The sequence below is a fragment of the Mchenga conophoros genome, linkage group LG7 (genome assembly GCF_057382185.1).
Source record: "Mchenga conophoros isolate Kocher_MC1m ecotype Shallow Benthic linkage group LG7, M_conophoros_male_GT1.1, whole genome shotgun sequence".
Classification (NCBI taxonomy): Eukaryota; Metazoa; Chordata; class Actinopteri; order Cichliformes; family Cichlidae; genus Mchenga; species Mchenga conophoros.
In genome coordinates, this window is record NC_140532.1 from 61,255,060 (window position 1) to 61,282,021 (window position 26,962).

At 40.4% G+C, this 26,962-nt stretch overlaps 2 protein-coding genes across 3 annotated transcripts in view; one reads left to right on the plus strand and one right to left on the minus strand.

Moving 5' to 3' along the window:
- The first annotated feature begins 7,004 nt into the window (after positions 1-7,004).
- On the plus strand, positions 7,005-11,034 carry minar2 (membrane integral NOTCH2 associated receptor 2). Its single transcript, XM_085281287.1, has 3 exons — positions 7,005-7,194; positions 7,647-7,892; positions 10,357-11,034. Exons 1-3 carry the CDS (start codon positions 7,048-7,050, stop codon positions 10,549-10,551), a joined length of 588 nt encoding a protein of 195 aa, XP_085137413.1. The 5' UTR covers positions 7,005-7,047; the 3' UTR covers positions 10,552-11,034.
- A 770-nt stretch (positions 11,035-11,804) lies between these two features.
- Positions 11,805-26,962, minus strand: part of slc12a2 (solute carrier family 12 member 2) — a 63,381-nt gene continuing 48,223 nt past the window's right edge. Inside the window, exons 20-27 of one of the 2 annotated variants that reach the window (XM_085280590.1) lie at positions 25,713-25,856; positions 24,168-24,215; positions 23,250-23,372; positions 20,609-20,720; positions 17,641-17,727; positions 16,926-17,061; positions 16,576-16,643; positions 11,805-15,469 (exon numbers count right to left, since the gene is read on the minus strand). In XM_085280590.1, coding sequence (XP_085136716.1) covers positions 15,334-15,469; positions 16,576-16,643; positions 16,926-17,061; positions 17,641-17,727; positions 20,609-20,720; positions 23,250-23,372; positions 24,168-24,215; positions 25,713-25,856 — 854 coding nt within the window. In that variant the 3' untranslated portion in view covers positions 11,805-15,333. The remainder of the gene's footprint in view (positions 15,470-16,575; positions 16,644-16,925; positions 17,062-17,640; positions 17,728-20,608; positions 20,721-23,249; positions 23,373-24,167; positions 24,216-25,712; positions 25,857-26,962) is intronic. The other variant, XM_085280591.1, reaches the window with a different exon arrangement.

Sequence of the window (26,962 nt, forward strand, 5' to 3'; positions counted from 1 at the left end):
CATAGCAAAGCGGCGAAGGCTGTCCCAATGCAAAGAATACTCAAAATGTGGCGACAAATGCGTCCTACTTTTCCCCAAATTTTATGTAAGTATCCTTCGTGTCCTACCATATCCCAGGATTCATTGCGGGCCATACAGGAGATTTTTTTTCTGATAACGACGGTGGTCGAAGCGGGAGAGGAAAACACTTTCAAATGTAAGTATATGAAAATCTTGTCATAGCGGTTGTGTTGTTAAGCTTTGGGCATCTGCATAGACATGTTTCTTTTCAATTTAAATAACCGTAAACTAGCTTGTATGGTGGGTCCCGCGTTTTGGGCCACTGTGGCGTGGAGGTATAAGAATAAATCAGTTTACACATCATATTCATATGAGTACGGTCCTATTAACCCTCATGCTGTACAGCAGCGGTCCCCAACCTTTTTTTGTGCCACAGACCGGTTTAATGTCAGACACGGACCGGCCTTTAAGGTGTCGCGGAAAAATACACCAAAATAAAATGATACGACCAAGACAAACACTGTGGTATTTTGTAAATATAATAATAAACGCAAATTAACTGTGTCATTGTGTAACTTTATTAGCAGCGTCCTCCTGAAATGCGCCAACATTGAGAGTAACAACCTCCTCTCTGCGCCCCAATGCGCCCCGTTTGCTATGGTAACTTGTAAATATTTCTTTCAAAATAAGACACACAACTACAACACGGGAAAAGACCCAGGGAACGATACAAACCATGAGAAGATGGGCCTGCAGGGGAAAGTCACCCCCTTGCAGGCCAGAAGACATGGGATAACGTTAAAAAATACAAAGTACATATGTGTGTTATCAAGACAATAATTCTTAAGAACAGAAGTTAATAAACGTGCAATTACTAAGAGTTGTTGTGTTGTTTTTATTTGTCCACTGTCATTTTTTTTATTACCTCTGCCTTTAGGATTGCAAGTGATTGCAAGTGCAAGGCTCAGGAGAGAGAGTCAGCGGGAATCTCACTGCTGCTACTTGGCCCTGGTTTGCCCTCATGGATGAGGTGATAGGACGGAGGCCTTCCAAATTAGGCCTCCTGTCCAAATTTCCTCTCTCACTGAGGACACTCCAGAGCCAAGCGCAGCAGTGGGTGACCAAAACAAAAGCGAGGAGGAAGGGAGTGAGCCACCCACAACAGGGAGGAACAGGAGAAGAGACAGGGCTGATGAGCTGCTAGACCTCATCAGAGAGGACATGAGGCAGCAAAGAGAGGCTGAGGAGAGGAGAGCACAGGTGAGCAGGGAGAGGATGGACAGACTGTTTTCACTTCTTGAAAGATTAGGTCCAAAATGAGTTATGCATTATACCATTTATTTATTTTAATATATTTGTTACATTGTTATATGTGTTGCATTAGTTTAAAGGTTTTATGTTATTAATAAATTGATTAAAACAAACAGTAATTGTCACTGAACTCATTTTATTTACAGGTATTTGTAACATGTATGAACATAACACTAACTATGAACAATATTGCATGGATATTTATTTGATAGCAATAGAGTAAATAACAATAACCATTAAACAAGAATATTTCAAATACACCAACAGTATGTAGATGAAAAAACTATATTTACAGTTGTTCACACAGGGTTAACCTGAGTGACCTGTTCCTGGACAGTTTCTTTAACAACTGTAATAGATTATCTCTCATTAATGATATCAAGTCACCTTGAGCCACAAGCAACATTCCTGTAACAAGGTAGAAGCTGCAATCAGTTTTTGGCAGTGACTTTTATTTATCCCTTATTTATCCAGTTCACAAACAATCTTGTTGACATTAAAAATAAATTTTTTAAGAGTAAGCTGGCCAGGAGGGCAGCAGACAGTGCAACAAATATATCAACTATACCTACATTATAACCAGAGTTATAAAGATACTTGAAAAACAGGTAATTTTTAAATTATATATATAACCCATTTGTAAACAATATTCACCGAAGTTTTTTTTACCAACATACATGAAGATATTGCACACGGAAATATTGGTAATCAGTTTTTGGCAGGCGAACACTTTTTGGCACACCATCGGCAATAATTCAATTATCCGTGTAATTAGCTAAGTAATTCCTAAATGCGTGTAGATTAAAGGAAATTATTTTACCTGGATATGATTGTCTCTGATGAGCCTAAGGTACAAAACAACCGGGCGACGACAATAAGGTTTTTCTAGCTCCTCGAGAATTAAAAATGTATAAGAAAACGGAGCGACATTTCTGGGTCCATTTTAACGTTTTCGCGCTGTGGCGCTAGCGACCGGAAAAACACCTAAGTAAGGGCGGAGTTCAACGAAGGCTAGAAGGCTGTCCACAGCCAACCTGTTATGTTCTATACTCTTTGTTTGTTCAATAAAGTTTCTATTAAGAAAAGGCTGTCCACAGCCGCTCACTTCCTGACTACCCGTCCGTTGAAGGACACTACCTACATGATGTAGGTAGGTAGTGTCCTTCGGAGCATCCTTCCCCTGAATTCGGACACATCAATTGTCTTTCTTCTACTTGTCAGTGTGGAAAACTAAGAGGCCGGCTCAGACAGACAACACTAAAAAACGCTTTCATTAACAACATAGATCCAGACCTGGCAATGTTTCATTTGCGAAACACAAAACTTTCATTTGCAAACACACTCACACACACTGAAAACATAAAGTTATTGTGGGCCAGTTTATAAGAAAAACAGAAAACTTTAGTTCTGGCTGACTCAGGAACAAAAGAATCAGTTTCTAAACTTTTGGTGCTGAAAACAAAACTCTTTGTTTTCTGGTTTGCTGGCTCTGAGCAAGCATAAAGAGAAAAGTGAATTTCACTCACCACAGAGGTATGTTCAGACAACCCACCATGGACAGACACTGGTGTAGCCACAGACTCAGATGACATCAGGGGTAGGTGAAGCTGAAAGTGTATTTTCATGAGCGGTATGTTCAGTCTTGCTTTTGGAATTGGGTAGAGTATGTGAATTCCTTTCTCGCATGTTCAAGTCTCACATTAAAGACCATGTCAGTTGGGCTAAATGCCATAGAGGAAATAATAGGCCGAAGTCCTCCATTTCTCCAGTTTGCCATCTCCTTGTTGGGCAGTACCGTAATTGAGTTAAGTAGGAGTTACAAGCCTGTGAACTGGGTCTCACCCGGAGTGACAGACAAGTTCAACATTGCTGGAGCAATATGAGTTAAAGAAGAGGCAATTAAACAACTCCTTGGTGGCAGGGCCACTGGGGTGGATGAGTTTCACCCTGAGTTCCTGAAGGTTCTGGTGGATGGTGTGCTGTCTTGGTTGACACACCTCTACAATGTTGCATGGAGATCAGTTACAGTACCTCTGAATTGGCAGACCGGGGTGGTGGTTCCCATCTTTAAGAAGGGGGACTGGAGGGTGTGTTCCAACTATCACAGGAAGGACTCAGCCTCCCTTGGAAAGTCTATGCCAGGGTGCTGGAAAGGAGAGTCCGTCTGTTAGTTGTTAGTAGGAACAATGCAGTTTTCACCCTGATTGTGGAACAATCGACCAGCTCCTTACCCTCTCGAGGGTAGTTGAGGGTGCATGGGAGCTTGCCCAACCAGTCTACATGTGTTTTGTGGACTTAGAGAAGGCATTCGACCATGTCAGAGTGGGGGGTGCGAGGTACTTCAGGAGTATTTGGTGTCTGGTCCATTGCTATGGGCCATTCAATCCTTATATCACTGTTGCAAGAGCTTTGTCTGGACTTGTTTCTGGACTTGTCACCGTGTGGTGGGGCGTGGTCTGTGGTGCCATGCAGACGCACCTACATGGCATCCGCAATCACGCCTGCCGAGTTAAAGACACGGGGATTCAGGGTTGTTGGTGTGTGTAAACCTCCGAACCCATCATGCATCATCCTTGGCACAGTGGTGCCAAAACCCAGGAAGTGGCATGGCGGGTCCACACCTGAACCAGGGAAGGGAGGAGCTGGCCCAGATAGTGGCCGAAATGGCAGCCACCCAGCAGGAGCAGGCGGCGGAGGTGCGCCGCAGGCAGGAAGAACTGCGGGATGAGACCGAGCGACACCTAAGAAGAATGTTGGAGATGGCGGCCCTGCTTCAGGACTGGGCGGCCCCGCTGCCGCCACCCCCACTGGAATGTACTGAGGAATGCGGGAGGTACCTTGGCAGCCGGAGGTGGGGGATGAGGCGCGCGTTAGTCTGCGTCTGCTGGAGCAGGGGGAGCAGCCGGGCAAAGGGCTGGTCCTGCCGGGAGCGCCGGAAGCAGTGGACGAGGCTGCCCCAGCCGGAGATGGCGGAGGTGCCAGTCCCAGGGGAGTCTGCGCAACCTGGGGCCGAGGGCGAGGAGCGAGTCACTCCGGAGCGACATATGCCGGCCCAGCCACCCGTGAGCCGGGGCTCCCGACCATGTCTGCGGTGGTCGGCCTCCGGACGAGCGTTGCCGCCGCCGCTGGGGGCGTGGGCAGCCTCGGATTCAGGGTTGTTGGTCTGTGTAGTGGCAAGGAGTCTGTGCAGCCTGCAGCTGAGAGCTGCAGTCACACTGTGTGAATAAAGTTGGCTCTCAAATCAAACCTCTGGACCCGTCATGCATCATCCTTGCCACACACCGATTCTGTTCATAATTTTTATGGACAGAATTTCTAGGTGTAGCCAATTGGCGGAAGACTTATACTTGGGTGTTTTCAGAATCTCATCTCTGCTTTTCGCAGATGAGTTCTGTTGGCTTAATCAGGCGACAGCCTCCAGCGAATCTGAGGCCATGGTCCTCAGCTGGAAAATGGTGGCGTACCCACTCTGCGTCAGGGAAAAGTTCCTGCCCCCAGTGGAGGAGTTTAAGTATTGAGGGTCTTGTTCACGAGTGATGGGAGAAGGGATCAGGAGATCGACAGATGGATTGGTGCTGTGGCTGCAGTGATGCGTACGCTGTACCGGTCCATCATGGTAAAGAGTGTAAAAACGAAGCACTCAATTTACCAGTCGATCTACGTTCCTAACCTCACCTATGGTCATGAGCTGTGGGTAGTGACAGAAAGAACGAGATTGCAAGTGACGGAAATGAGCTTCCTCCAAAGGGTGGCTGGCTTCTCCCTTAGAGATAGGGTGATGAATTTGGGAGGGGCTCAAAGTAGAGCTGCTGCTCTTCCACATCAAAAGGAGCCAGTTTAGGTGGTTCGGGCATCTGACAAGGACGCCTCCTGGGCGAGGTGTTCCGGGCATGGGGCAGACCTAGGATCCGCAATATCTCTCAGCTGGCCTGGGAACGCCTTGGTGTTCCCCAGGACAAGCTGGAGGAGGTGGCCAGGGAGAAGGAGGTCTGGGCTTCTCTGCTTAGGCTGCTGCCCCCACGACCCAGCCCCGGATAAGCTTTTCTGTTCTCCTGGTGCACTCAATACAACATGGCTCCTTCACCCATACACACAAGCATTATTTTCATCCTTAAGTACTTTCTATTTGAAATTCAGACGCATTCATATTCCAATAGATGAATCAGAGAAAAAATTAGGGTTAGTATCCTATCTATTTGGCATGCAAACTGAAGCAGCCAGGAATGAGCCATCACCTTTGCGATTAGTAGATGACCCATACTACCTCCTAAGCTATGCTAATGACAAAGAACCACCTCCTTGCTCCAAGGAGTTTTCATTGTGCCGGAATAGGAGACCATGCACTACTTCTTGCATTTCAGCTCAGACATTTTCCAGTATTATTAGTTTCATATGATAGACACCATATTTATGGTGTTTACACTTGTTTGTGAAGCTCTGTGAAACATTCACTATTGTTTTGTGATAACAAAATTAATATTTTATTTTAAATGAATAACCTTTGGCATATTTAAGTTAAGCTACCCTGTGGCTTCAACAGGTCAGTGTATTTTTCTTTCTTTAACCCATCTTACAAACTTGTGTCATTTTTCTGAAGATAGCTGAGACTTGTTTGAATCTTGAGGTACTTTCATTTTAATTTATAAACACAAAAATAGTACTCAATAGTACTCAAAAAATATGGCAAAAATAGTACTCTATTTTTTTATTATTACTTTAGTTATACAAAATACAACTAGTTACTACATGGATTAATCATCCATTTGCTTCTGCTTATCCTTTTTCAGGGTCGCGGGGGGTGCTGGAGCCTTTCCCAGCTGTCTTAGGACGAGAGGCAGGGTACACCCTGGACAGGTCGCCAGTCTGTTGCAGGGCTAACACATATGCACAGACAACCATTCACACTCAAATGCACTCCCACATTCACACCTATGGGCAATTTAGAGTTTCCGATTAACCTATCCCCACTAACTGCACGTCTTTGGACTGTGGGAGAAAACTGGAGAACCCACGCAAACATGGGGAGAACATGCAAACTCCACACAGAAAGACCCCGATCCAATGGTGGAATTGAACTCAATATTCAATTTTATTCAATTTTATTTATATAGTGCCTAATCACAACAACAGTCAGCACAAGGCCCCTAATATTTTAAGGTAAAGACCCTACAATATTATTGCGAAACTTCAACAATTAGATGACTCAATTGATACTTTAATTTTAGATTTACTGTGGTGACAGAAAATTTTATTTCAAGAGTGTGAAAATATTTTACAGATGAAAATTTCAAAATACCAACAATTTTCTCCACATTCTCACTTTTTATTCTACAAGCTCCCACATTTTACAGTACTATCACGTCTTTAAGATAAGATGGGGGCCTGATTATTGAAGACCTTACATGTGAGAAGTATTTCAAGTTATTAAATAAACTTAAACTTTCTAAATGAAATAAACACATACTTATTTACTTGCTTACTCAGATGACATTTTACACAGACACAGATACTAGGTCTCTCTCTCTCTCTCTCTCTCTCTCTCTCTCTCTCAAACCCACACCTTCACCCCACCCTTTGGCCAGGTTGGGTTACACACATTACACAAGTGATACAGCCTCAGATATCACACTCTTCATAAATTATTATTGCAGAGCCTGTGAGACGTAGGGAGTATGTGGAATTAGCCAGGTAGTTGGCAAGTGAAGTGCTCAGCGTGGATGGAGCAGCAGAATCAGGATGGATATTTCTGCTTTGCCCAACAATAACCACCCTGAGAAATTCCTCCAGCTAGACGTTGGGATGCTGCCAGCCACACACAGCATGTTCCAGGTTGGGGCAGTAATGTCCAGTCAGAAACAATGGCAGAACAGGATTTACTCTCAGGTATGATCTTTGTGACAGTAGTTTGAAATAGCAGAGCAGGAGAGCACAGCATTGTTGTGTCATACTTGGCTTACAAGACACCAAAAACATGAACAAACATTAAGTTATAACATTATAGTACAAATATCTTTTGTTTTTAGCTCTTTAAATTTGCAGTGGAGCTTTTGACAATAAAGCTGACTTTGACTTTGAATTCGAAAGACAACAAACAGCTCCATGTTGAGCATGCATGAGTTTTGGTGGTATGTTTAACACACCTGGGACTGCTTTTTTTTTTTTTTTTTTTTTAAATCTTGTTAATAATTTTACTTCCTCACTGTGGATGGCTCCTCTGAAAAAGAAAGCCTTTAATTACATGACTCCCTGGTTTAGGCTATCTAACCAGTGTAGCCTACAGCTCCATAGAAAATGTTAAAGCTGGATGGATTGAGAATTCTTCTCTGTCTCCACAGAGGGAGCCAAGGGTAACAACCAAAAGCAGTTCTGTGCCACACCCAGACTGGAGTCCTGTGGTGTTTGTGGACAGATACCTGGAGAAGCACATCACTCCATCCACTCTGAAGACCAACATCAGACAGAACCCTCTGTACATGGATGTAAAATCAGTGATTGAGCAGAATGAGACATCACACCCTTCCTGGACTGTCAAGGACTATGACACTCAAGCAAACCATAGCAATCTTGCAGAATATTTACAGGTAATTTGTGGAAAAGTAAAAAGGTTGTGGAAGATTAACAAGGTTAATGTTTGTTTGGATACACAAAACAGTTGTTAGTGCAGTTGTTTGCTAGGAGGACATGCATATATGTAAACAAAGAACTGTGCATGTATATATATATATGCATATGCATATACAGCGGGTAAAATAAGTATTAAATATGTCACCAATTTTATAAGCAAATATATTTCTAAAAAGGATTTTGACATAAATTGTCATGGCAAGAACCCATCCAATCCAGAAATGCAAAGAAATTAAACAGTTGTCCATAAAGTTATGTGTAATAATGAGAAGTAACACAGGGAAAAAGCATCGAACAAGATACCTGAAATTAATTTAATACTTCGTGTAAGAGCCTCTTTTGGTGATGGCATCTTCAAGATGTTTTCTGTATGGAGAAACTAGTCTCATGCATTCTTCAGCAGTGGAGTCTTGCGTAGTGAGTGTGCATACAGGCCATGGCAGTTAAGTAAATTATTACTTATTGTTTTCTTTAAAACAATTGTACCTGCTGATTCCAGGTCTTTCTGTAGCTCTCCACCAGTGGGCGTTGGCTCTTGGACAACTCTTCTGTTAATTAGAGTCTGAGTTAAAATCTAATGAGAAGCGCTTGGTTGTTGGTTTATGTTGACATGATTCTGGATTATGGCCCCAGCAGTGCTCACTGGAACCTTCATTAGCTTAGAAATACTTCTCTAACTAATGCCATCAGTATGTTTTGCAACAGTAAGATTCCAATGGTCGAAACAGGCTTGTTGGTTTTACCCATCATGAGATGTTTCTTGATGCTTCTCACTACTGGAGTGGCTGTAGCTCAGGAGGTAGAGCAGGTCATCTGCTAATTGGAAGGTTGGCGGTTTGATCCCTGGCTGCTTCAGTCTGCATAACAAATATTCTTGGGAAAGATGCTCTCTAATGCATCTATAGGATGTTAGATAGAAACAGAATTGCAAAAAAGTGCTTGGACGAATGGAGCAAGTTGTGTTAAGTGCTTTCATTACTATTCCACTTTATTTATGGAAATCTATGGTTTGATTTCTTTGCATGTGATTTCTTTGACATTTAGTGAGAATGTATTGTCAATAACACCTTTAGAAATATATTTACTTACAAAATTGGTGATATGTTCAATACTTATTTTATATATTGTATAGGCACACTAAAGAACCAAAAGAAATAAAGAAGATATGAGCAAGTGAATGCTTAGGGCTCAATTGCTGAGCAAAAATCACTGACTAAGGTCTTCTAATATGATGATTGCCATCTAAACAGTTTTATTCATTTTCCCACAAGTATGCATTTTTGCATATTTGCAGTTGTTGATTTCCAAAAACACTCTTTGGATCTCATCAAAAAGTCCTTCATTCAATAAAATCCCCACGTTTTGGTGTAAATACCAGTTTTTATTTATACCATTTAACCCTTGGAGCTTCTTTCCAGATGATGTCTGTGATGGTTTAATACTTACACTTTTAGGTGGCTTTGATTATTTTTATATTGTAACATAATGTGATATATTTCTCTTCACTAGTTTTTCTGACCACTGAAGGACTAAAAGTATTCCTGTCTTGCTAGCATTAGTGTGCCTTCACCCCTGAGTCAATATTTGCTAAGTCACTACTACAGTACTTGTGCCCCCAAAACTTATAGCTTACCAGCTGCACTTTAAATATTAAGGAAAATAAAAAAATGCCGTCATCAAGTGTTGACTTAAAACTTTTTTGTTTCAATTTCAGTAAATAAACATGTTTAGGGGAAGGAACGCTTCTGGGAGAACACTATGATTTGCAGTGGTCATGTATATTTCTGAACAAAATGTATCAGCACACTTTTAGTTGATGTGTAACCATCAAATTATGGCGTTCAACAACCACAAATCTTCAATTTAGGAGTCATTATTTAGCTTACTTTGATGCTGTTTGTGTTGTTGTGTGTAAAGATGCAACATAGAAATGATTTGCCTTTCTATTTCTGTAGTCCATGTTGCCAGAAATCCTAAGATTCAAAAGTGACCAGTGGTACGCTACTCTTGCGATTGTGGCAAATGTTAATGCAGGTTAATGCAACAGTTAGCTCTCCGTCCCTTGGCCTGTGCAGCACGTTATGTGCCACTATTCTTTGACGGTGCAGCAGCCAGTCTTTTTGGGTGGTAAGCCTTAAACTTTAGAGGTCAGCCTCATTAGCCAGGCATTAGCATTTGCCTTTGTATGTACACAGGCTGCTTGAAAGAAAGCAACAAAAGAACGGGAATCTCATGTAGTCAATGGGCATCTGTTGGCAGAAAAGAATGGTGCATTTTTTTTTTTTAATGCACAGGAAATGTTCTTCCTGAGTCTGCTAAAGGGAGCAGATATGTTACAAACACATATTTACTGTATGTCTAACAACAAGAATCTTGGTGCACTTTTTCATACACTGTTTCACATCTTTGTTTTCTTTGTAGGAAGAGGACAAGACTCCTAAAGATCTGGATTTCTGGCTCGAGGATCTCTACACACCGGGATTTGATTCTTTACTGAAGAGGAAAGAAGCAGAGCGCAGAAGAAGACTCTGTAAAATTATCTCTTCAATCATTGTGATTGTTTGTGTACTTCTTCTTTTTGTTGCAGTAGCTGTGGTTCTCCACAAAAACATCTGACTTTCACCCTAATGGCTTCATATCCATAATGGACATGTTTTGGCTACAATCTGTGGGGGTCGTGAATTCAAAGCACATTCTCTAATTAACTGTCAAGTATTTGCTGAAATATAATTTTTAAATTAGTTGAAATGCACTAAAACACACAGTTTTGTGAAGGTTTGCCTGGATCTGCTGGAGGTCTCTTCCTGTTTAAAGTGAGTTCCTCCTTCCCACAAATGCCGATTCCTAATACTGTAGGGTCCATTATCTTGCTATATAGTGATTACAAAAACATAAAATATTTTGGTAAGTACTAATCATGTTAATTTAGGGCAGCAGCAGGATTATATTTATACTGGCTGGTGATCTAATAAATGTGTTATTTAAAAACTGTGAAAGCCCAGGAAGAAAAGATATGATGTAGGAAAATAATTAATATTTGCCCTTGAAATTTAACACTTTGTCTTTATGTGGTGCGGTAGACTGATATAAATAAAGAGTGAGGGTGCACTTATAAAGATGCCCAGCCACAGATGTAACTGTGTACTTGTACATTTCAATCTATAAATGCTTTTCAACTCTTCATCTCAAAGTGTTATCTTTCTTTAAGGTGCAGAAGACAAACGTTTTGTATTTTTCTTCCGAAAGTGCAGGGAACAGATTTGTTTGGGTTAAACAGTTGGCTTTATGCCCTGTGTTGAAATGATAATTATCGAATCCTGACCAATAGGTGTTTGAGCTCTGTTGCCCCATCCATCTTATACCACAGAGCTTTTACGATAAATACAATAAGGATCTTAAAACTATTTTTTTAATTTATTGCTCTCTTCATGGTTTTGTATTTTCACTTTTAGTGTTATTATTTTATACATTAGATTTTTTATATTACATTATGCAAGTTACATGGACCAAAACACTGTAACTGAATAAAAATAGCGATAAGCGGGACAGTGTGCTGAGGGTTTATTATACATTTCTCTACCAAAAAAAACAAATACACTAGCTGTCATTGATTTAGTTGTGCAGAGTTTTTCCTATAATTTGTTGTCTGCTGTAACACAGTATTAGACCTCCATTAACCCCCAACAGCAAATAAACCTAAAATAGTCCCCCCCCCCCCCACCCCACCCTAAGGAGATTTCTTCCTCAGATCAGATCGCTGATTCACTTTAACACTCTAGGAGCTTTATCCATTATGCAAAATTCAGTAAACAATACATAAAACTGAATTAAATAGAAGCCTTGCAAACCACAAATGCAGACTACAGATGTTAATGGTTTCATTTGGTTTATTTATTGCAATAAAGATGTACAAAGTACTGGTAATCATACATGTTAAAATGTTAGAAAAAGCATATCTGTGACTGTTAACAGTATCAAAACATTCCTGCTTCAACCAGCTGGGCCTTACACGTTTGAGTTAAAGCAGGAGAAAACTGGTTTGAGCCGCTTGTCATCATATCTTTTTCTTCATTGAAAGGCTACAGATACAGACTCAAGGAGAAAGACAATTTGCTAAAATCAAAAGGAAACAAACTGCAAAAGAAAAAAAACACCATTTACATGCAAATCAAATTACAACCAAAACTCCAAATATTAAAAGACAAAAAAAAAGAAAAAGTCTGAACTAAAATAAATACCCTTCCAACATGTTCCATGTGTACATACTATTACGTTTATTTACATGTTAGTTTATACTTACTATAAACTTAGTGATGTCAACCACCAATAGATTTTAGGACCATTTTATCATTTTTGAAATATTAGAATCCACCCTCATGGAACAACATGCCTGCTTTAGGAGGAACAGGGAATATGGCAAAGAATACAAACAATGATTAGGAGAACTCAAATAATGCCTCGACTTACACGTACATATGATTCGATCTGTTGAGGACAATGCAGTAATTTTGTCAGACAGATGTTAGGCTCTATCGAGACAAATGAGGGAAACACCCAAACACCATTAGCTGGCTGGAAAACGTTGATAGGAGGTATTTTTGTTTCGTTTAATGTGACATGAAAAAGAACCCCTCTAATTGATACATGAGTGTTGTGTTTTTTTATATTATGTATGTATGTATATAACTGTGTGTGTATAATTACAGATAGATACAGATATAGATAGATAGATAGATAAGCAAATATAATCTTTTTAAATATACAAATGGTTTAACCCGTGTTCTTGTTTGTAATAATGTTGTTCTGTACCAACAAGAGAACAAGAGTGAATGCCTCACAACACAACAACGAACAGAGATCTGAAAGATACACTCCTTTATTTTGTTATAGTACACAATAGTGCCCCCAAATCCCCATCTCAGCCCACATTGATAATCTCAGATTTATATTGCCCAAAATGCACAGCAAAAAACAAACAAAAAAAAGACCAAAACAAAAACTGCAGTTTGTTTCACTAATTGTATTGCTTAGCAGTTAGTCTTCAAGAAATTCATTTACATTTGCTCTAATACAGAAATATTCAGTCATACTTCATAATTTGAGTTAAGCATAACTTAGTTTCACTGTTTAAGTTACAGTGCACAGGGATGCACTCAGCTGCAGGAACACCAAATTTTAGATACATTTTGTCTTTTATTTTGAAAAGCAGTGTCAGCTGGATTAGAATGAACACCAGCTGTGGTGTGGACGAATTTTGGTATTTGAGGCTGTTACACAATGTAGGACTGCCTTCGAAATGATCTAACAGTGCTTTCCAAGCCCACACTTTCAACATAACTAAAACTTATTCCGGCTACATTTAGCACTCTGGTGAGTAAGAGTATAGATCTATATAATATGTTTGTACTGAATCCTATCAACAGTCCCTGCAAACATTACACACATGGATTATTAACGTAGTGATAATCCATGTGAACAACAGAGTGGTGGGCAATGGTGCTGCATGAACGCTAATAGCACAATGAAGCCGACAGACAGAACACTATTGTGCTAACTGCAGTATATGCAGGAAACATATGATACATATGACAATGGAAACCAAAAGGTACTACTAGTGTAGTGTACATTCAACTAACCTAAGCACTCTCACATTCTTCTTTTAAATTGCATATAGTAAAGTTTCATTTGCTTCATAGTAGTTTCTCACCCATAATCATAATGAGCCAAAGTCCATGCTGTTTAATTCAAAATAACGAGACCACCCACAATGACTTGTGCATCTCTGCTGTATTTAACAACACAATGCAGAGGCTTCAAAATATCATGACTAATTTTAGGGCAATGCACTTAAAATAATCATCTATGCTAGAACCACTCCAACCAACCCGTTTATGCTCAGCTGTTTTAATAACAACATTTGCAATCTTAACAAAAGCTAACGGGTTACTTTCACTTTACTGTCCATTTTCCCCACAAAACTCAAATGCAATGAGTTTTATGAATTGATTTTAGGCTCAGGGTTATTTTTCTCTGTGACGACACCTGTGACCACTCCCCAAAGTAACAGCTGTACTATTGCATACTGAAGCTAGTTAATCAATATTCTCTACAGTCACAGTAGAACAGGGGATACATGTGACCTCTACAGTACACTACAACTGGAAAATGTCTATGTATGGCTTTTTTTTTTGTGATGCCACGTCACCCCTAAAATCAATAGTAATAATTAAGCTAAAAGACAGGGATGTGCCACAAGTGCACACTAAATGAAGTGAGGCTAAATGACTAATGCAGATTAAGATGCATATGCGCTGAGACTTAATAATGGATGAATATCTGCATTTACACACAAACCCTTCAGCCAACATGGCTTAAGAGGGAGCGAGAACTTATGACAATCGTGACAGTATAGTATAGTTCTAGCATTAAGGCAAGGTTTGGACTAGCATCTTGAAGGGTAGAAGAGTGTCTTTACAGCGAAACAACAATACATGTGGCCACAGAACCAAAGAAAGCTGGTAATCGGCAGCTACTAGGGAGAGATTTTATCCACCTGAAAAGGCTAAAGAAAAACCCAGCCTCACATTTTTTCTGACAGAGACTTTAAGTCTATGCCCACATGCACCCCTCCCCTACAAACTGTGTCTAAAAGATCAAGGATCTTGTTGTGATGAGTATTCAGCAACTTATACGAAGGAAGACTAAAAAGTGAAAAATATAAAAATCAAAGCCCCAAATAAATATTGGTGATTAAGGTCAAAACTGTAAGAGTGTTCAAATTGACACCCTTTATAAAATTCTACTTTAAATCCACCTGCACAGCTAAGAAGGAAATTCTGTTAAAATTGTCAATCTGAATAGAGATTCTAATTCCGTTTCATCCGATTCGACTGGAAGGCACATCCATAAGGCTTTAGAAGGTGTTGCAAAGCATTTTCCCCAACTTGGAAAAAAAACATAACAGGGTGATTATTGCTGGAGCAAACAACATCTGGTCTGATAAACTTAAAATGTATGACATCAATATATTCCACATCATGAACACATCTATATTGTGCATGCCTGCTTTAGAGAGCCTGAGAGAAATCAACTTGAACAAAAATGACACTTTAATGAGGAAATCAGAAGGAACTAGAGCAACGAGAGAATAACCCAGACATCTTGGAATAAAAAGAAAGAAAGGAAAAAGAGTGGGCAACTTTACAACCAGCACCCACCCCAACATAAAATTCCTCCATCACAAAACACATAGCACTTTTACACAAAAAAAATAGCACTTTCATTGGATTCATATTACTCAGCACTGTTTCCATCACTGGCTTGTATTCTGCTATCTCAGGAGTGTATGTGGTGGACCTTTAGACTTTAGCTGTGACTTAAATCACCGGCTTTTCCCCTTTAAGAGTAGAAGGTGAGGACACTCTGGTGGTTGCCACGCACCAGAAGGATGGGAGGCAGATCCTTGGACAATGCCTCCAGCCAGGCCATGTAGAGAGCACTGGACACAGCACCCTTCCTGGCTAATGGGAGGCTTCTGCACAGAGAAAGGCAAAGAAAGAGACTGCAATGAAACTATAACCAAAAAGGAGCAATAAGAAAAGTTCTAAAAATCAGGTACTGTTATCTCTACACATAATGGTTTAAGAATTGGCAATTCAAATTAATGAAAGCTCATCACTTCACTGCACATTTAAGGATTAGGTAGAAGCATCACTTATTGAAGCCACTCGTCTTGTGTAGACTGTTTTAAAGTGTCTTTAAGTTAACAAAAGTTAACTTAAACTGAATGTGTATCAACTCTTCTTTATAAAAGTTACAAAACCCACAAAAGGCCTTTTCAGGAAAGAGTGACTAAAAGCCAAATTTATCTGTTATGATCATTATCACCGCCAGCCCAAAGCAAGCTTTCCACTTTCCTTTTCCAATGTGGTTCATCACAGTTTTGCCTGTTGACTTGGTCAAATGTTAATAGTCACTTTCAGCCCGCATTTTTTAGCACTAGTTATCTTGTTATCTGTTATTAGATGGGGTAAATTAATGAGCAAGTGAACAAAGTAGCAGGAAAGATTTGAGCGACCCAAAGATGAGGGTCAAAGCATCTCCACACCAGCAGCCCTTGTGGGATTTTCCCACCTCACTTCTGAAATTGCACAAATAAAACTCATATTAATGAAGATTAATTTATTTTAATTTGTTCAAATTAAATGCTCCATTTTCAAAAAAAAGTGAATTTTCATGGTTCGGGCTTTAACAGTCAGTCGAGCTGCTGTTCTTGCTTCTGGTAGCTTCCGACAGCTGCCGTTTGGTGTGAAACTTTGAAGACGACGTAACATCGCTGGCCTCTGAGGCTTACTGAACAAACCGTTTAATAATATGAGAACGCAATCAAACTGTTTATCAGAGGGAAAGCGTGATTTCTAGGACATTTGCGCCCAACATTAGCTTGCATAATGTTAGCTTATAACCAGCTGGTGTTGCTATCAGTAGAAAGAGGTTTGTATGTCTAATCTGCTGACAACGAGTATTTTCATTCAAGTTTTTTCTTTTTTAAATTGTCATGTTTTTTTCTCCCCCACTTTGTATTATTGAAACTAAAACACATACGCACCCACCCCCCACACCCACCCAACCCAAGCTTACATAACAATGAGGTTGGCTGTGCTTGAGTGTTCCTTCAGCAGCTCGTTGAGTCTGATCTGCCGATGGGTCTAAAGAGAGACAACCACAGGATCAAGCAATCAGGTATCACGTAACAAGATCATTTTCGCAAGCCACTGCACCACAGACTTCGAGGCAGCAGTGTCGCTCACAGTATAAGCTACACTGAACTGCTTCCACTCTCCCTACAGAACAACTGAATGAGGCTGCAGAGGATCAAAGAATGAATCCCTCTGAACCCTGAAGTCATATGGAACTTTGACTGACTCAAGAATTTCATCTTATGAGATTAAAGACTCATGTAAATGGAATATGCGGGGAAATCTTGTGACCTTGGCACGATATAGCTCCAGCTCGTTGTCAGTGATCCTCCATGGTTCGCTGTTCTTCAGCCTCTCAGCTGCCTCCTGCTCCATATCATCTTCTTTCAGCCGATAAGGCTCAATCATCTCCTCGAAGGCTGCCATGCTGCGTCACAACAGCTTCATGGTTAATCCTCATGTAAAACAGGTAACTACACAAAGCTTTGAGGCAACTGTTGTGATAAGGCACTATATAAATAAAGTTGAAATGAACTGAATTTTCAAAATCATCTCACCAAAGAAATGAACAAAAATGGATGTTTTGAATAAAAATGAAATTACTAATTACCAAGTCTCGAGACCCAGGCGGATGTCTGGATCTGGACTGTGATACTTTCTTGAACAGTCTTCAGATTTATTAATGTTAAGAAAATGTTCCCTTGTTAAAAATCATCATTTGTTCAAACCAAATCAACATGGTCTCAAAGCCACACGTCTTTTCCCACACAGACCACACGAGGGCGCCAGTAATTTGCTTTTCAGCTCAGCTTACTGTCCTCAAACATGCTAAACATTGAATTTCAAATGCTGACATAATTAAAACGGTTAGTTTTCTTTTCTTTATACCGTGCCAAATAGAGCCAACAGTTTCCTCAAGGCACTTTAGATACTGAATGTGTGACATAATACACGTTAACAATTGTGGAGGATGTTCAAAGTGGGAAGCTTAACAAAGTGGACTTACTGCTCCTTCTTGGGCTTGGTGTTGATGTCTCCAAGGACAGTAATGTCCGAAAAGTCTATCCTGAACTTACTCAGCAGAGTAGCCATCCTGTAACAGGAATGTCAAAAACAGAGAGGTAGGATCAATACTATAAATAAGCTGTTAAACAAGACATGTGCAGTCTAAGAAGCTCTGGTTGGATACACGGGAAGCTGCTTTGAATAACTCTGAACACTAGCGGGTGGTACAGGGTTTATAATGTGGAATTCTATCTATGAGAATAATTTCCTTTAGCTTTAGTTTCAAACACTTGGTGCCGGAGAGCATCATCTGCTATCTATGTGTCGTGGGCTACAGGACTACGTGTTCAAGCTCGTTATTATTGTGTTGGCTACGTGACTGTCATGTTTCCAGTGTCAGTGCCAAGCATTTATTCATTTACTTTAACAAATTTGTTTTATTTTTGTCTCAAATCTTTAGTTCAGCTGCTTTCCAGCAGGAGGAGCAGGCAGGACTCCCAGCTTTGGAGGGGAAAAAAAAGTTATGCAGGTTTTACTTTCTGTCTGTTGGTAAGAGATGAAGTTAGACAGGAACATGTTGAAATGTCAGATGTCTGTTGAAACAGACTGTTGATAGTTTTGCAGTCACGCAAACATAAAAGCTTCTACACCCAGCTAATTTCATACGACAAAAGCAGGACAATGAGTGGCACATTCTCCGGCCAATAAAATCGTGTTGACTTCTTTGGCAGGAGGGATGAGGGTAAGGGATAGACTCACATCATCCCCAGAGAATAACTTTTGAGAATGAACTCAATCACATTTTCTTCACTGATTTGAAACTTTACTGGATTCAGACTGACTGTTCAGCGCCTGCTAATCTGTCAGCTATGCCCTTTTTGTTCCTGTGTTTTCCCTACTGGCCAGCTCTCTGCCATCAGTTTCATTCAGCTGCTTCTCCAGTCTCTCATTCCACAACAGATGGACTAACTCTAGCACTGGTCTTGAGCTGGCATCGGTATACCTCGTTCTGCACTTGAGATCTGCTGCAACTGAAAATCCAACCACAACCTGTAGCAGTTGTAGAACAGCTTCATGTGTCGAGCGAATCTATTTTTTTTTAAGAGGATAACAAAGACAAGTCAGAGGAGGTGGAGTCTGTCTGCAGGATGAGCAATTTTTGTAAGCACACATAATAAATAAGGTATATTTACTAAGATACATGTAATATTAGCACCTACAAAATTCAATCCATTTAAGAAAATGTGGGTATGGCTCCTTTCGAGCACCCACACACTTGCATGCATACACCCACACAGCAAGTACAAAGGCAAATTTATCATTTATATGTAGCAGGTCAGCTTCTTAGATGATTTTTATTAATTTTTATCACTACAAATAATATTTAATAGCTAATATGAGCTTTGTGTGATTGTTTCCCTATTTATGGTCAAAAACATGCAGTGTTGAATGCTGCAGTATACATTATGTGTACATTTTACGTTGTATGCGCTTACATTAACCTGGAGAGATGTCAGCCTTTACAGAAACAGTCAGGGTTAGAACTTTGTGCATATAAAATGCATTTTAAGACATCTAGTTTTTGGATACATCCTTATGTTATAAACAAATGTGTGAGAGTGGTGCTGAAAGGAAAGACATACCTACACTGTGTTTTCTGCTAACTGCACAGCATGTATGGTAAAGCACAGCTTCCTCGTGTCTGCAACAGTGTTAATTTCGTTGACCAATAATTGTTGTCGTAGTTTTTGTCAACGAAAATCTTCTTTTGACAATAACTATGACACTTGTATCAACAAATAAAAATACTGGTGGTGGCCAGTGGTCGCCCTCAGCCTCCTGATAAATGCGCCTATGGTGCGAATTTGTCCTTGTTCAAGTTGTCACGTTCGCTAAATTTTCAGAAAACCTCTGACCCCTGACCTTAAGGCCAAACTCATGAACTTATTATAAATCTATTTAAGATCCTAGGTGACCTCCTTCTCCAATTATGGCATTTACAAGGTTTTCAGAAAACTTGACCCTAAGGTCGAGGTCACTGAGATTCAAACTAGTCTGGATTTTCAGTAGATACACCTATGGTATCAACTTCAAACTCCTACATTGCTTCGTTCTCGAGTTACCACATTCAAAAGCTTGGGTGTCCACTAACCCTGACCCTGCCCGAAAGAAGAGATCCACGTAGAACTAATTAAATTGTATAGACAGGTGAATGAGTTTGAAAGTCATCAAATCATAACTAATCCCCTTGAGCAATAAGGTTAAACGCACACATTTGCTGTGCCCCCAGGAAATGTTACTACTTTTTTCCTCACACACACACACACACACACACACACACACACACACACACACACACACACACACACACACACACACACACACACACACACACACACACACACACACACACACCTCGTTGGTATAAATCAAAACAAACTTTCACACTTAAATATACATTAATAAGTTAAAAAGAAAAGGATGCTTTGTGCCAGATTTAGCTACCAACTAACTTCCATCAGCAGTCTGCATTCTAAACCTAGACTAAAACTAGACTTCAGGTGCCTAAATTATGTTTTAGTCAAAAGACTAAAGGCAGAAGAGCACCGGGGCTATTTACAGCTTCCTCTTGTTCTCATCCAATGTTATGAATCCTTTTATGTTTAATAACAATTACATTTAAGTGTAATTAACAATATGACTGAATTTTAAATTCAGTTTATTTACTTAGTGCTGCTTATAACAACAAGTGTCTTTAAATTTTTAAAAGGCAATTAGAAAGATATTAGAAAGTTATTATTATTATTATTTTAGATAGTTTGGTTTTGTTTACATTTTTTGGAGTGCTGGCTTTTGGTAGTATCGTTTTGATTTCAAAGGCTGAATAAAAGACTTCATAGGGTAGACACTCATTCCTTTGTACAGTACTCTCCAGTCTTGACAAAACTGTCAGCCTGTACAGTACTTACGCTCTGCGGTCGTGATCAATCCTGTTGATCTTGCCTCCAATGAAAACACGGATCTTACATTCCTTCCACCGCTTCTTATTGGTAAGAAGGTAGGGGATCAGCAGAGTCAGACCTAGATGGGAAACATAAAAACAAACCAAACTGCTCAATATACAACTTTTGTGACACAAACATTTAAGATCTGTACACTCTAAAGTCCAAACCTCAGACCTTTGGACTTTCTATAGACCAGCACTCAGTGCTGCAGAAACCGATTCATGATCCCTTTTGCATTAAACAGAGTCAAATTAAATTCAAACAGAAAACAACGTAGTGGCCCTTTTTTCCCCTTCTTCTCAGAAACAAAAAACAAACAAAGAAAACCCAACTTGACAAACAAATTTTTCTAGCATGTTTGAGATGAGCAGTTGTTGAATCTGTCACTTCAAAATGTAAATGCAACATGATGCTACCAAAATGAATTCAATCCTGATTTATAATCATTGGGAAGTGTGAAAATGACAGATCCTGTCAGAACATACTGTCTATGTGTTTTTGTGGGTGAGAGTCTGCCTTTGCGTATCAATAGGAATGCAAAACATACCAAATACGGCTTTACTTGTTTCTGCTCATCCCCATGATGCTGTGACAGCACAAAGATAATCAGAACTAGAATCTTCACAGATGTTCTTTTGGGCTTAAAACTACATATTTCAGGCTGAACATTACAGAAAAAGTCAGCAATTTAAATTTAATGCTTTGACACTTAATGTGAAACTTACAGGTGCCAGAATTGTAGAGGCCTGAGTACTTTTAGGATCTACTGCATATGCTGTCAACAGTTGTATCTGCACTTTTTAGTGCCGATGACACTTAATGTCATAATGATGATGATGAGCCAGATCTGAAGTGACACTCATCAGCTGGTGTTAAAAGCCAGAGTTCTCCCGCTGGCCCTGGTCACATCTTTACAGAGGTGGAGCCACTGCAAACTCTTACTTGCATAGAAATGTTTGCCAAGCAACGTATTTTCTTTAAGAACCAGAACGACGAGCGCACAACAACGAGCCCACAGGCTCCGACGGCTATGACTAAGCAGACCGAACCCGGGCCCAGAGACCTGAGATCCAAGAACCCCCCACACCCAAGTACCCAGCCCCAGACACTGAGAACCACCAATGCACCGGTGTGGTGGGCGGTGATGGAGATGGGGGGCCCAAGATGTTCCAAGAGAGGTTGAGTCCAAGACCCAACCTGACACACAGATGTAGACAAAAAGGCACACACAGACACAAGCATGCATGCCCACCCTCATGCACACATATACAAATGCTGAGCACCTGCCCAACGTTTCCATGGGATTAATGAAGACTCAGTCATTTTAGAAACTCCCACCATGCCGTCAGAGAATATCTGATATTGATGCTTTTAAGCATAACTGTCGTTTGTTGTTTGAGCTAATGAATGGTAGGTCAGAGATATTGTTGCATAGTGGCTGTTTGACATCTAGCCAGGGCCAAGAGGGTATGTTTTAACCATCCTGAGATGAAATGTAGCCCACTGGCTAAGAAGTAGTAATAATAATAATAATAATAATGGATTGGATTTATATAGCGCTTTTCAAGGCACCCAAAGCGCTTTACAATACCACTATTCATTCACTCTCACATTCATACACTGGTGGAGGCAAGCTACAGTTGTAGCCACAGCTGCCCTGGGGCAGACTGACAGAAGCGAGGCTGCCATATCGCGCCATCGGCCCCTCTGGCCAACACCAGTAGGCAAGTAGGGTAAAGTGTCTTGCCCAGGGACACAACGACCAGGACAGAGAGCCCAGGGATCGAACCGGCGACCTTCCGGTTACAGATGCGATTCCCAACCCCCTGAGCCACGGTCGCCCTTAGGCACATCTAGTCCTCCTTTATCCTTGGTCCTTTATAGGCATGTTTCAGCTAATACATGTGGGTTTATCTCTCCATAAGAATTTGGAAATAGACGATTCAGAGCCTGCAAACTTCAGAGAGAGGTTAATACCAAAATAGTGTACTTTAGTTTATTGAATAATCTGAAACTCTCGAGAAAGAGTCTAGTAATGCAATTACTTCAGAGAGAGTGGATTATGAGTGTCTCATGAATGCTTGGACTTTTTTGTTGCTATGATCTTTTGTTTGGTCTCATGTTGACCACAGAAAGAGACTTACTGTCGCGGTATTGCAACTGACGGTTAGAAAATGGTTAAAACATTGCAATTCATTCAGATTTTTTGAATTCAAAGTAGAAAAAAATATTAATTGGTTGATTTGAATGAGTATACAAGTGCAATTTTACACACTATACGGTTGAAAATAACATTTGTTTATGGAGGTTATTTAAACATATCGTGATATTTATCGTGTATTGTGATTTAGCCCCAAAAATATTGTGATATTAGATTTTCCTCATATCAACCAGCCCTAAAAGTAAATGTGAGTATATTACATGTCCAACTGATGCAGGCCAACAAAACCCCAAAACTAACCTAAACTTGTACATGGTTCAGTACACAAGTAACCTAATATGTCAATACTTATGAACCTGTTCAGTATGACAGTATTTTAATAACAGACCAAATAGAGAATTTTGAGATCAATAATGGTCGCACAATAATATAACTAACAATCACCTCCATCATCAAACAGCCACCAGACATCCACTGTGCCCTTCCCCTGTTTCTTCTGGAACTGTTGGCTGGCCTCTAGCAGCCTCTGGTCGGACACATTCAGAGGTACTGTCGGGCTCTTCTTGTCTGCGGGGATGCACACCACAACAAAAGACAAAATAAAAGCAAATCTCATTAATAAGGCATAATAAAACTAATAATTTTGTGCTTGGTAGAAGTGTAGCTCAATAGGACGCACACATGTCAGTTATGGACATGTATATAAAGAATATACATGCCCATAGCTGAAAATGAAGTATACAGTAGAATTCTGTTTATTGCTTGTAAGTATAATGTTCTATTATTAGAAAATAAATTCGTTTAATTTTATTATTTAAAAGTTTTAAGTGATATAGGTACAGAATAAAAAAACATTACTACTAAAAACCAAACAAATGGAAGTGTGAAAACAGGAGAGCAGTTTCCATCCTAAGAAGAAAGCTTAAGGCAAATTAGTCAGCTCCAGAATGTGGCAAGAAAAGCAGGTGAGAGACTGAAGACAGCTTGGAGAAAACAGAAATGTTGGAACACAGGCGCACACACACACACACACACACGCGCCTACCTACAGAAAAACAGACTAAGTTAAAGGCAACATCATATACAGTACAGCTTTAGAGTTGGCTCACGCTAGGGACATGAGAAAGAGACATGTTATATCCCACAGCCAGGGACCTAGCAGGCCAGAAAGAAGGAACAGAGGGAAAGGGAGACAGCAGGGTGGCGACAGTATGTTAGTACAAGAGGGATTCAAAATATAGTGCGAAAAAAATGGTGGCAGAAATGAGGGGAGCATAGCAGCAGGAGCTCAGAAAAGATACTAAGATCAAAATGGAAAGAAGGGGAAAGGTTTAAGGCAACTAAATGAAGTGGATCTCCTGCCTTTTTTCAACAGGGGCTGAGTTGTAGCTTTGCCATCATCTTCATCATCTGGGAATTGAGACAAAAGGAGAGAAAACAAAAATTATAGTTAAGGTAAAATGTTACCTTGACATGCGACGTAGCAAGATGGAGTTAAGTACGTCAGGGGATACCAGAGGAAGAATCTAAAGCTGTTTGAGAGGCAGTTAACTGTAACCTCCCACAGTGGGAGACAAACAAACACTGAAATACTCTAGTGACACTAATAAACACACGGCTCAACCTTTTCCCTGAGTTCTAGAAATTCCTAATGTCCAACATGAACAAAACCATCAGCAGTGAGCCGAGACTGTCTGGTTACATCAAAGTGGCTTCGAGTGGCCTCGGTAAGGAAACTGCATCGAATGGAAACTTCCTGCCAGGAGTGGATTACCTTAGGATGGAAATGGAATCTGATGAGAGGAGGGAATTCGCCAAAAACTGTACAAATGACAGCACGGGTTCATGCTTTGGCAGCAAATCAAAGGATTACCCAAAGCAACCTTTACCAGACCAGTGTGTTGTTATTTTGTATACCTCAACAATTTCTAATCCAGTTCCCAAAACACTGTTTATCACGCGGATACTTTAGCAAAATAAAGAGCTGATAAAAGTATTGTTAGACAAAAATCTACCGAACAAAAAATACAACATTTGCTATATTTTGTCTCCGAATTCCTACAAAAATTGTGATATTGCTCCGAATCTTTAATGAACAATCAATAAGGTAGTAAAAGCTTAATCATGAACTATTACTAATTAGTTCAACTTTATGTTTTTGCTCTATACTACTACCATCATCTAATACTATAACATATGCCATCTAAGTATCTAATACTTAATATATTTGTGGCAATGAGAACCCAATACCAGTTCAAGGTGCTATACTATATAGCTACAGACTCTCCAATATTAGAAACAATCTAATCAATTCAACAACCCCCTATGAGAGAGCACTTGGTTGTTGAGGTGGGGCAAAAAAAACAAAAAGGAAAAGGCCAAGAGCAGAGCTAGAGTTGGGGGAAAGCAGCCATCTGCCACGACCAGCTGGGGGCTGTGGGGAAAGAGCAAAAGAGCAGACAGATTTTTGTCATCTCTCTTCACTTCTTTAAAGAAAACAAACAAACCAAACAGCTTTCATGAAGCCAGGTTGAAAGTAGCCCAGTGCTCAGGCTGCAACTGGGAACGTTCATTACTCCTCCAATCTGGAAACAATTGTACGCCTGTTTGAGCTGAATTAGTCTCTCTCTCATACGGTAACAGGGGACACACGCAAACACAGCCCAAAACATATGCACAGCGGGGAAGCTGGAGCTGTGGGTCTCAGGGCAGTGCATATGTATGCTTGTGTATGCAGAATAAGGAAGGCCACTGAAAGAAGAAAACTTAAATAGTGACATGAGGAATGTAGAAAAACACAAGGGTTGCAATGCAAAACCAAAAATACAAACGCAGACGTCAATGTAAACACTACCGCACCTGGATTACAGAGAAGGATTTTATGTAGTCATACTGATGATAGCTAACCTTTCTGGACTGCTGGGCTGTTCTGGAGGCTGGTGGCCTTAGAGGATGGCTTAGAGGAATCTGCATCAGAGTCTTTGCTGGTGTCTATGGAAACGATCACGTCTTTCATCCCTGATGGCTTTTCCTGCGAGGACAGCGACTCATCTGGCAGAAAATTAAACGGAAGGGGGAATTAGAAATATACATAACAATATACTAAGCTAGTTCACATACATAATTAGTAGGGGTGCAACGATATTCGTATCGATATTGAACCGTTCGATACAGTGCTTTCGGTTCGGTACGCATATGTATCGAACAATACAAAATTTGTAATTTATTTTATCAACTTTCCTTCTGACGATGCTGTCTGTGTTGAGCGCTCAGTGAATCTGCGTTCGACTACTCTGCCTAGGGTCGACAGTGCAGCCTAGGCGGAGTAGTCGAACGCAGATTCACTGAGCGCTCAACACAGACAGCATCGTCAGAAGGAAGAGCGCAGGGTAAGCTAGCGAGACAGAAGTTAAGCTCTCCTTACAACATGGACCTCCCCCACTCTCATTCAGATCTGGCGTTTGGAATTATTTTGGTTTTCATGTGACGTATGACCCTGAAGGTAAGCGAGTCATGCACTAAAGTAAAACAGTATGTTGGATGTGCCATGCAATGCTCAATTACATGGGTGGGAACTAGTGTGTTAGCGCAGTTAGCTCGTTAACGTGTTGGCCGTCTAGCCCCATGCACGGGGCGATCGGCGGTAGCTCGTTAACGGAGATTTGCCGTGTTGTGGCGTTAAGGTCATTTCAGCGAGATTAACCTGAAAGCACTAGTGTGAACACAACGAATATGACTGCACATTTACGCCGACATCATCCTAGTGCAAAGACAAGTGGAAGCAGAAAAAAAACAAGCAAGCATGCTGCTAACTTTAGCCGAGTCATTTAGACAGCTGTTTAATATGCTGCTGAGAATATAGCCCAGAAGAAGCGTATAGTATAGCTTTTATTTTGGAAAGAGACATTTCTCTGTAATAAACTCTCTTTTCCAAAGATGAGTGATTCCTCAATCAGATACAGGGCTTGCAATATCGCTAGCCCAACGTCCCGGGGCTAGCGATTTTTTCAGTCGGGCTACCAAAATCTATCTCTGCCCTGCCCGTCGGGCTATTGTAGGAAGGAAAAATCTATGTCAATGCTTTTGCATCCTTTCAGAAATGTAGCTGGGTAATTATGTCATTGGCATCGGTGAGCCACTGTCAATATGTGACATAT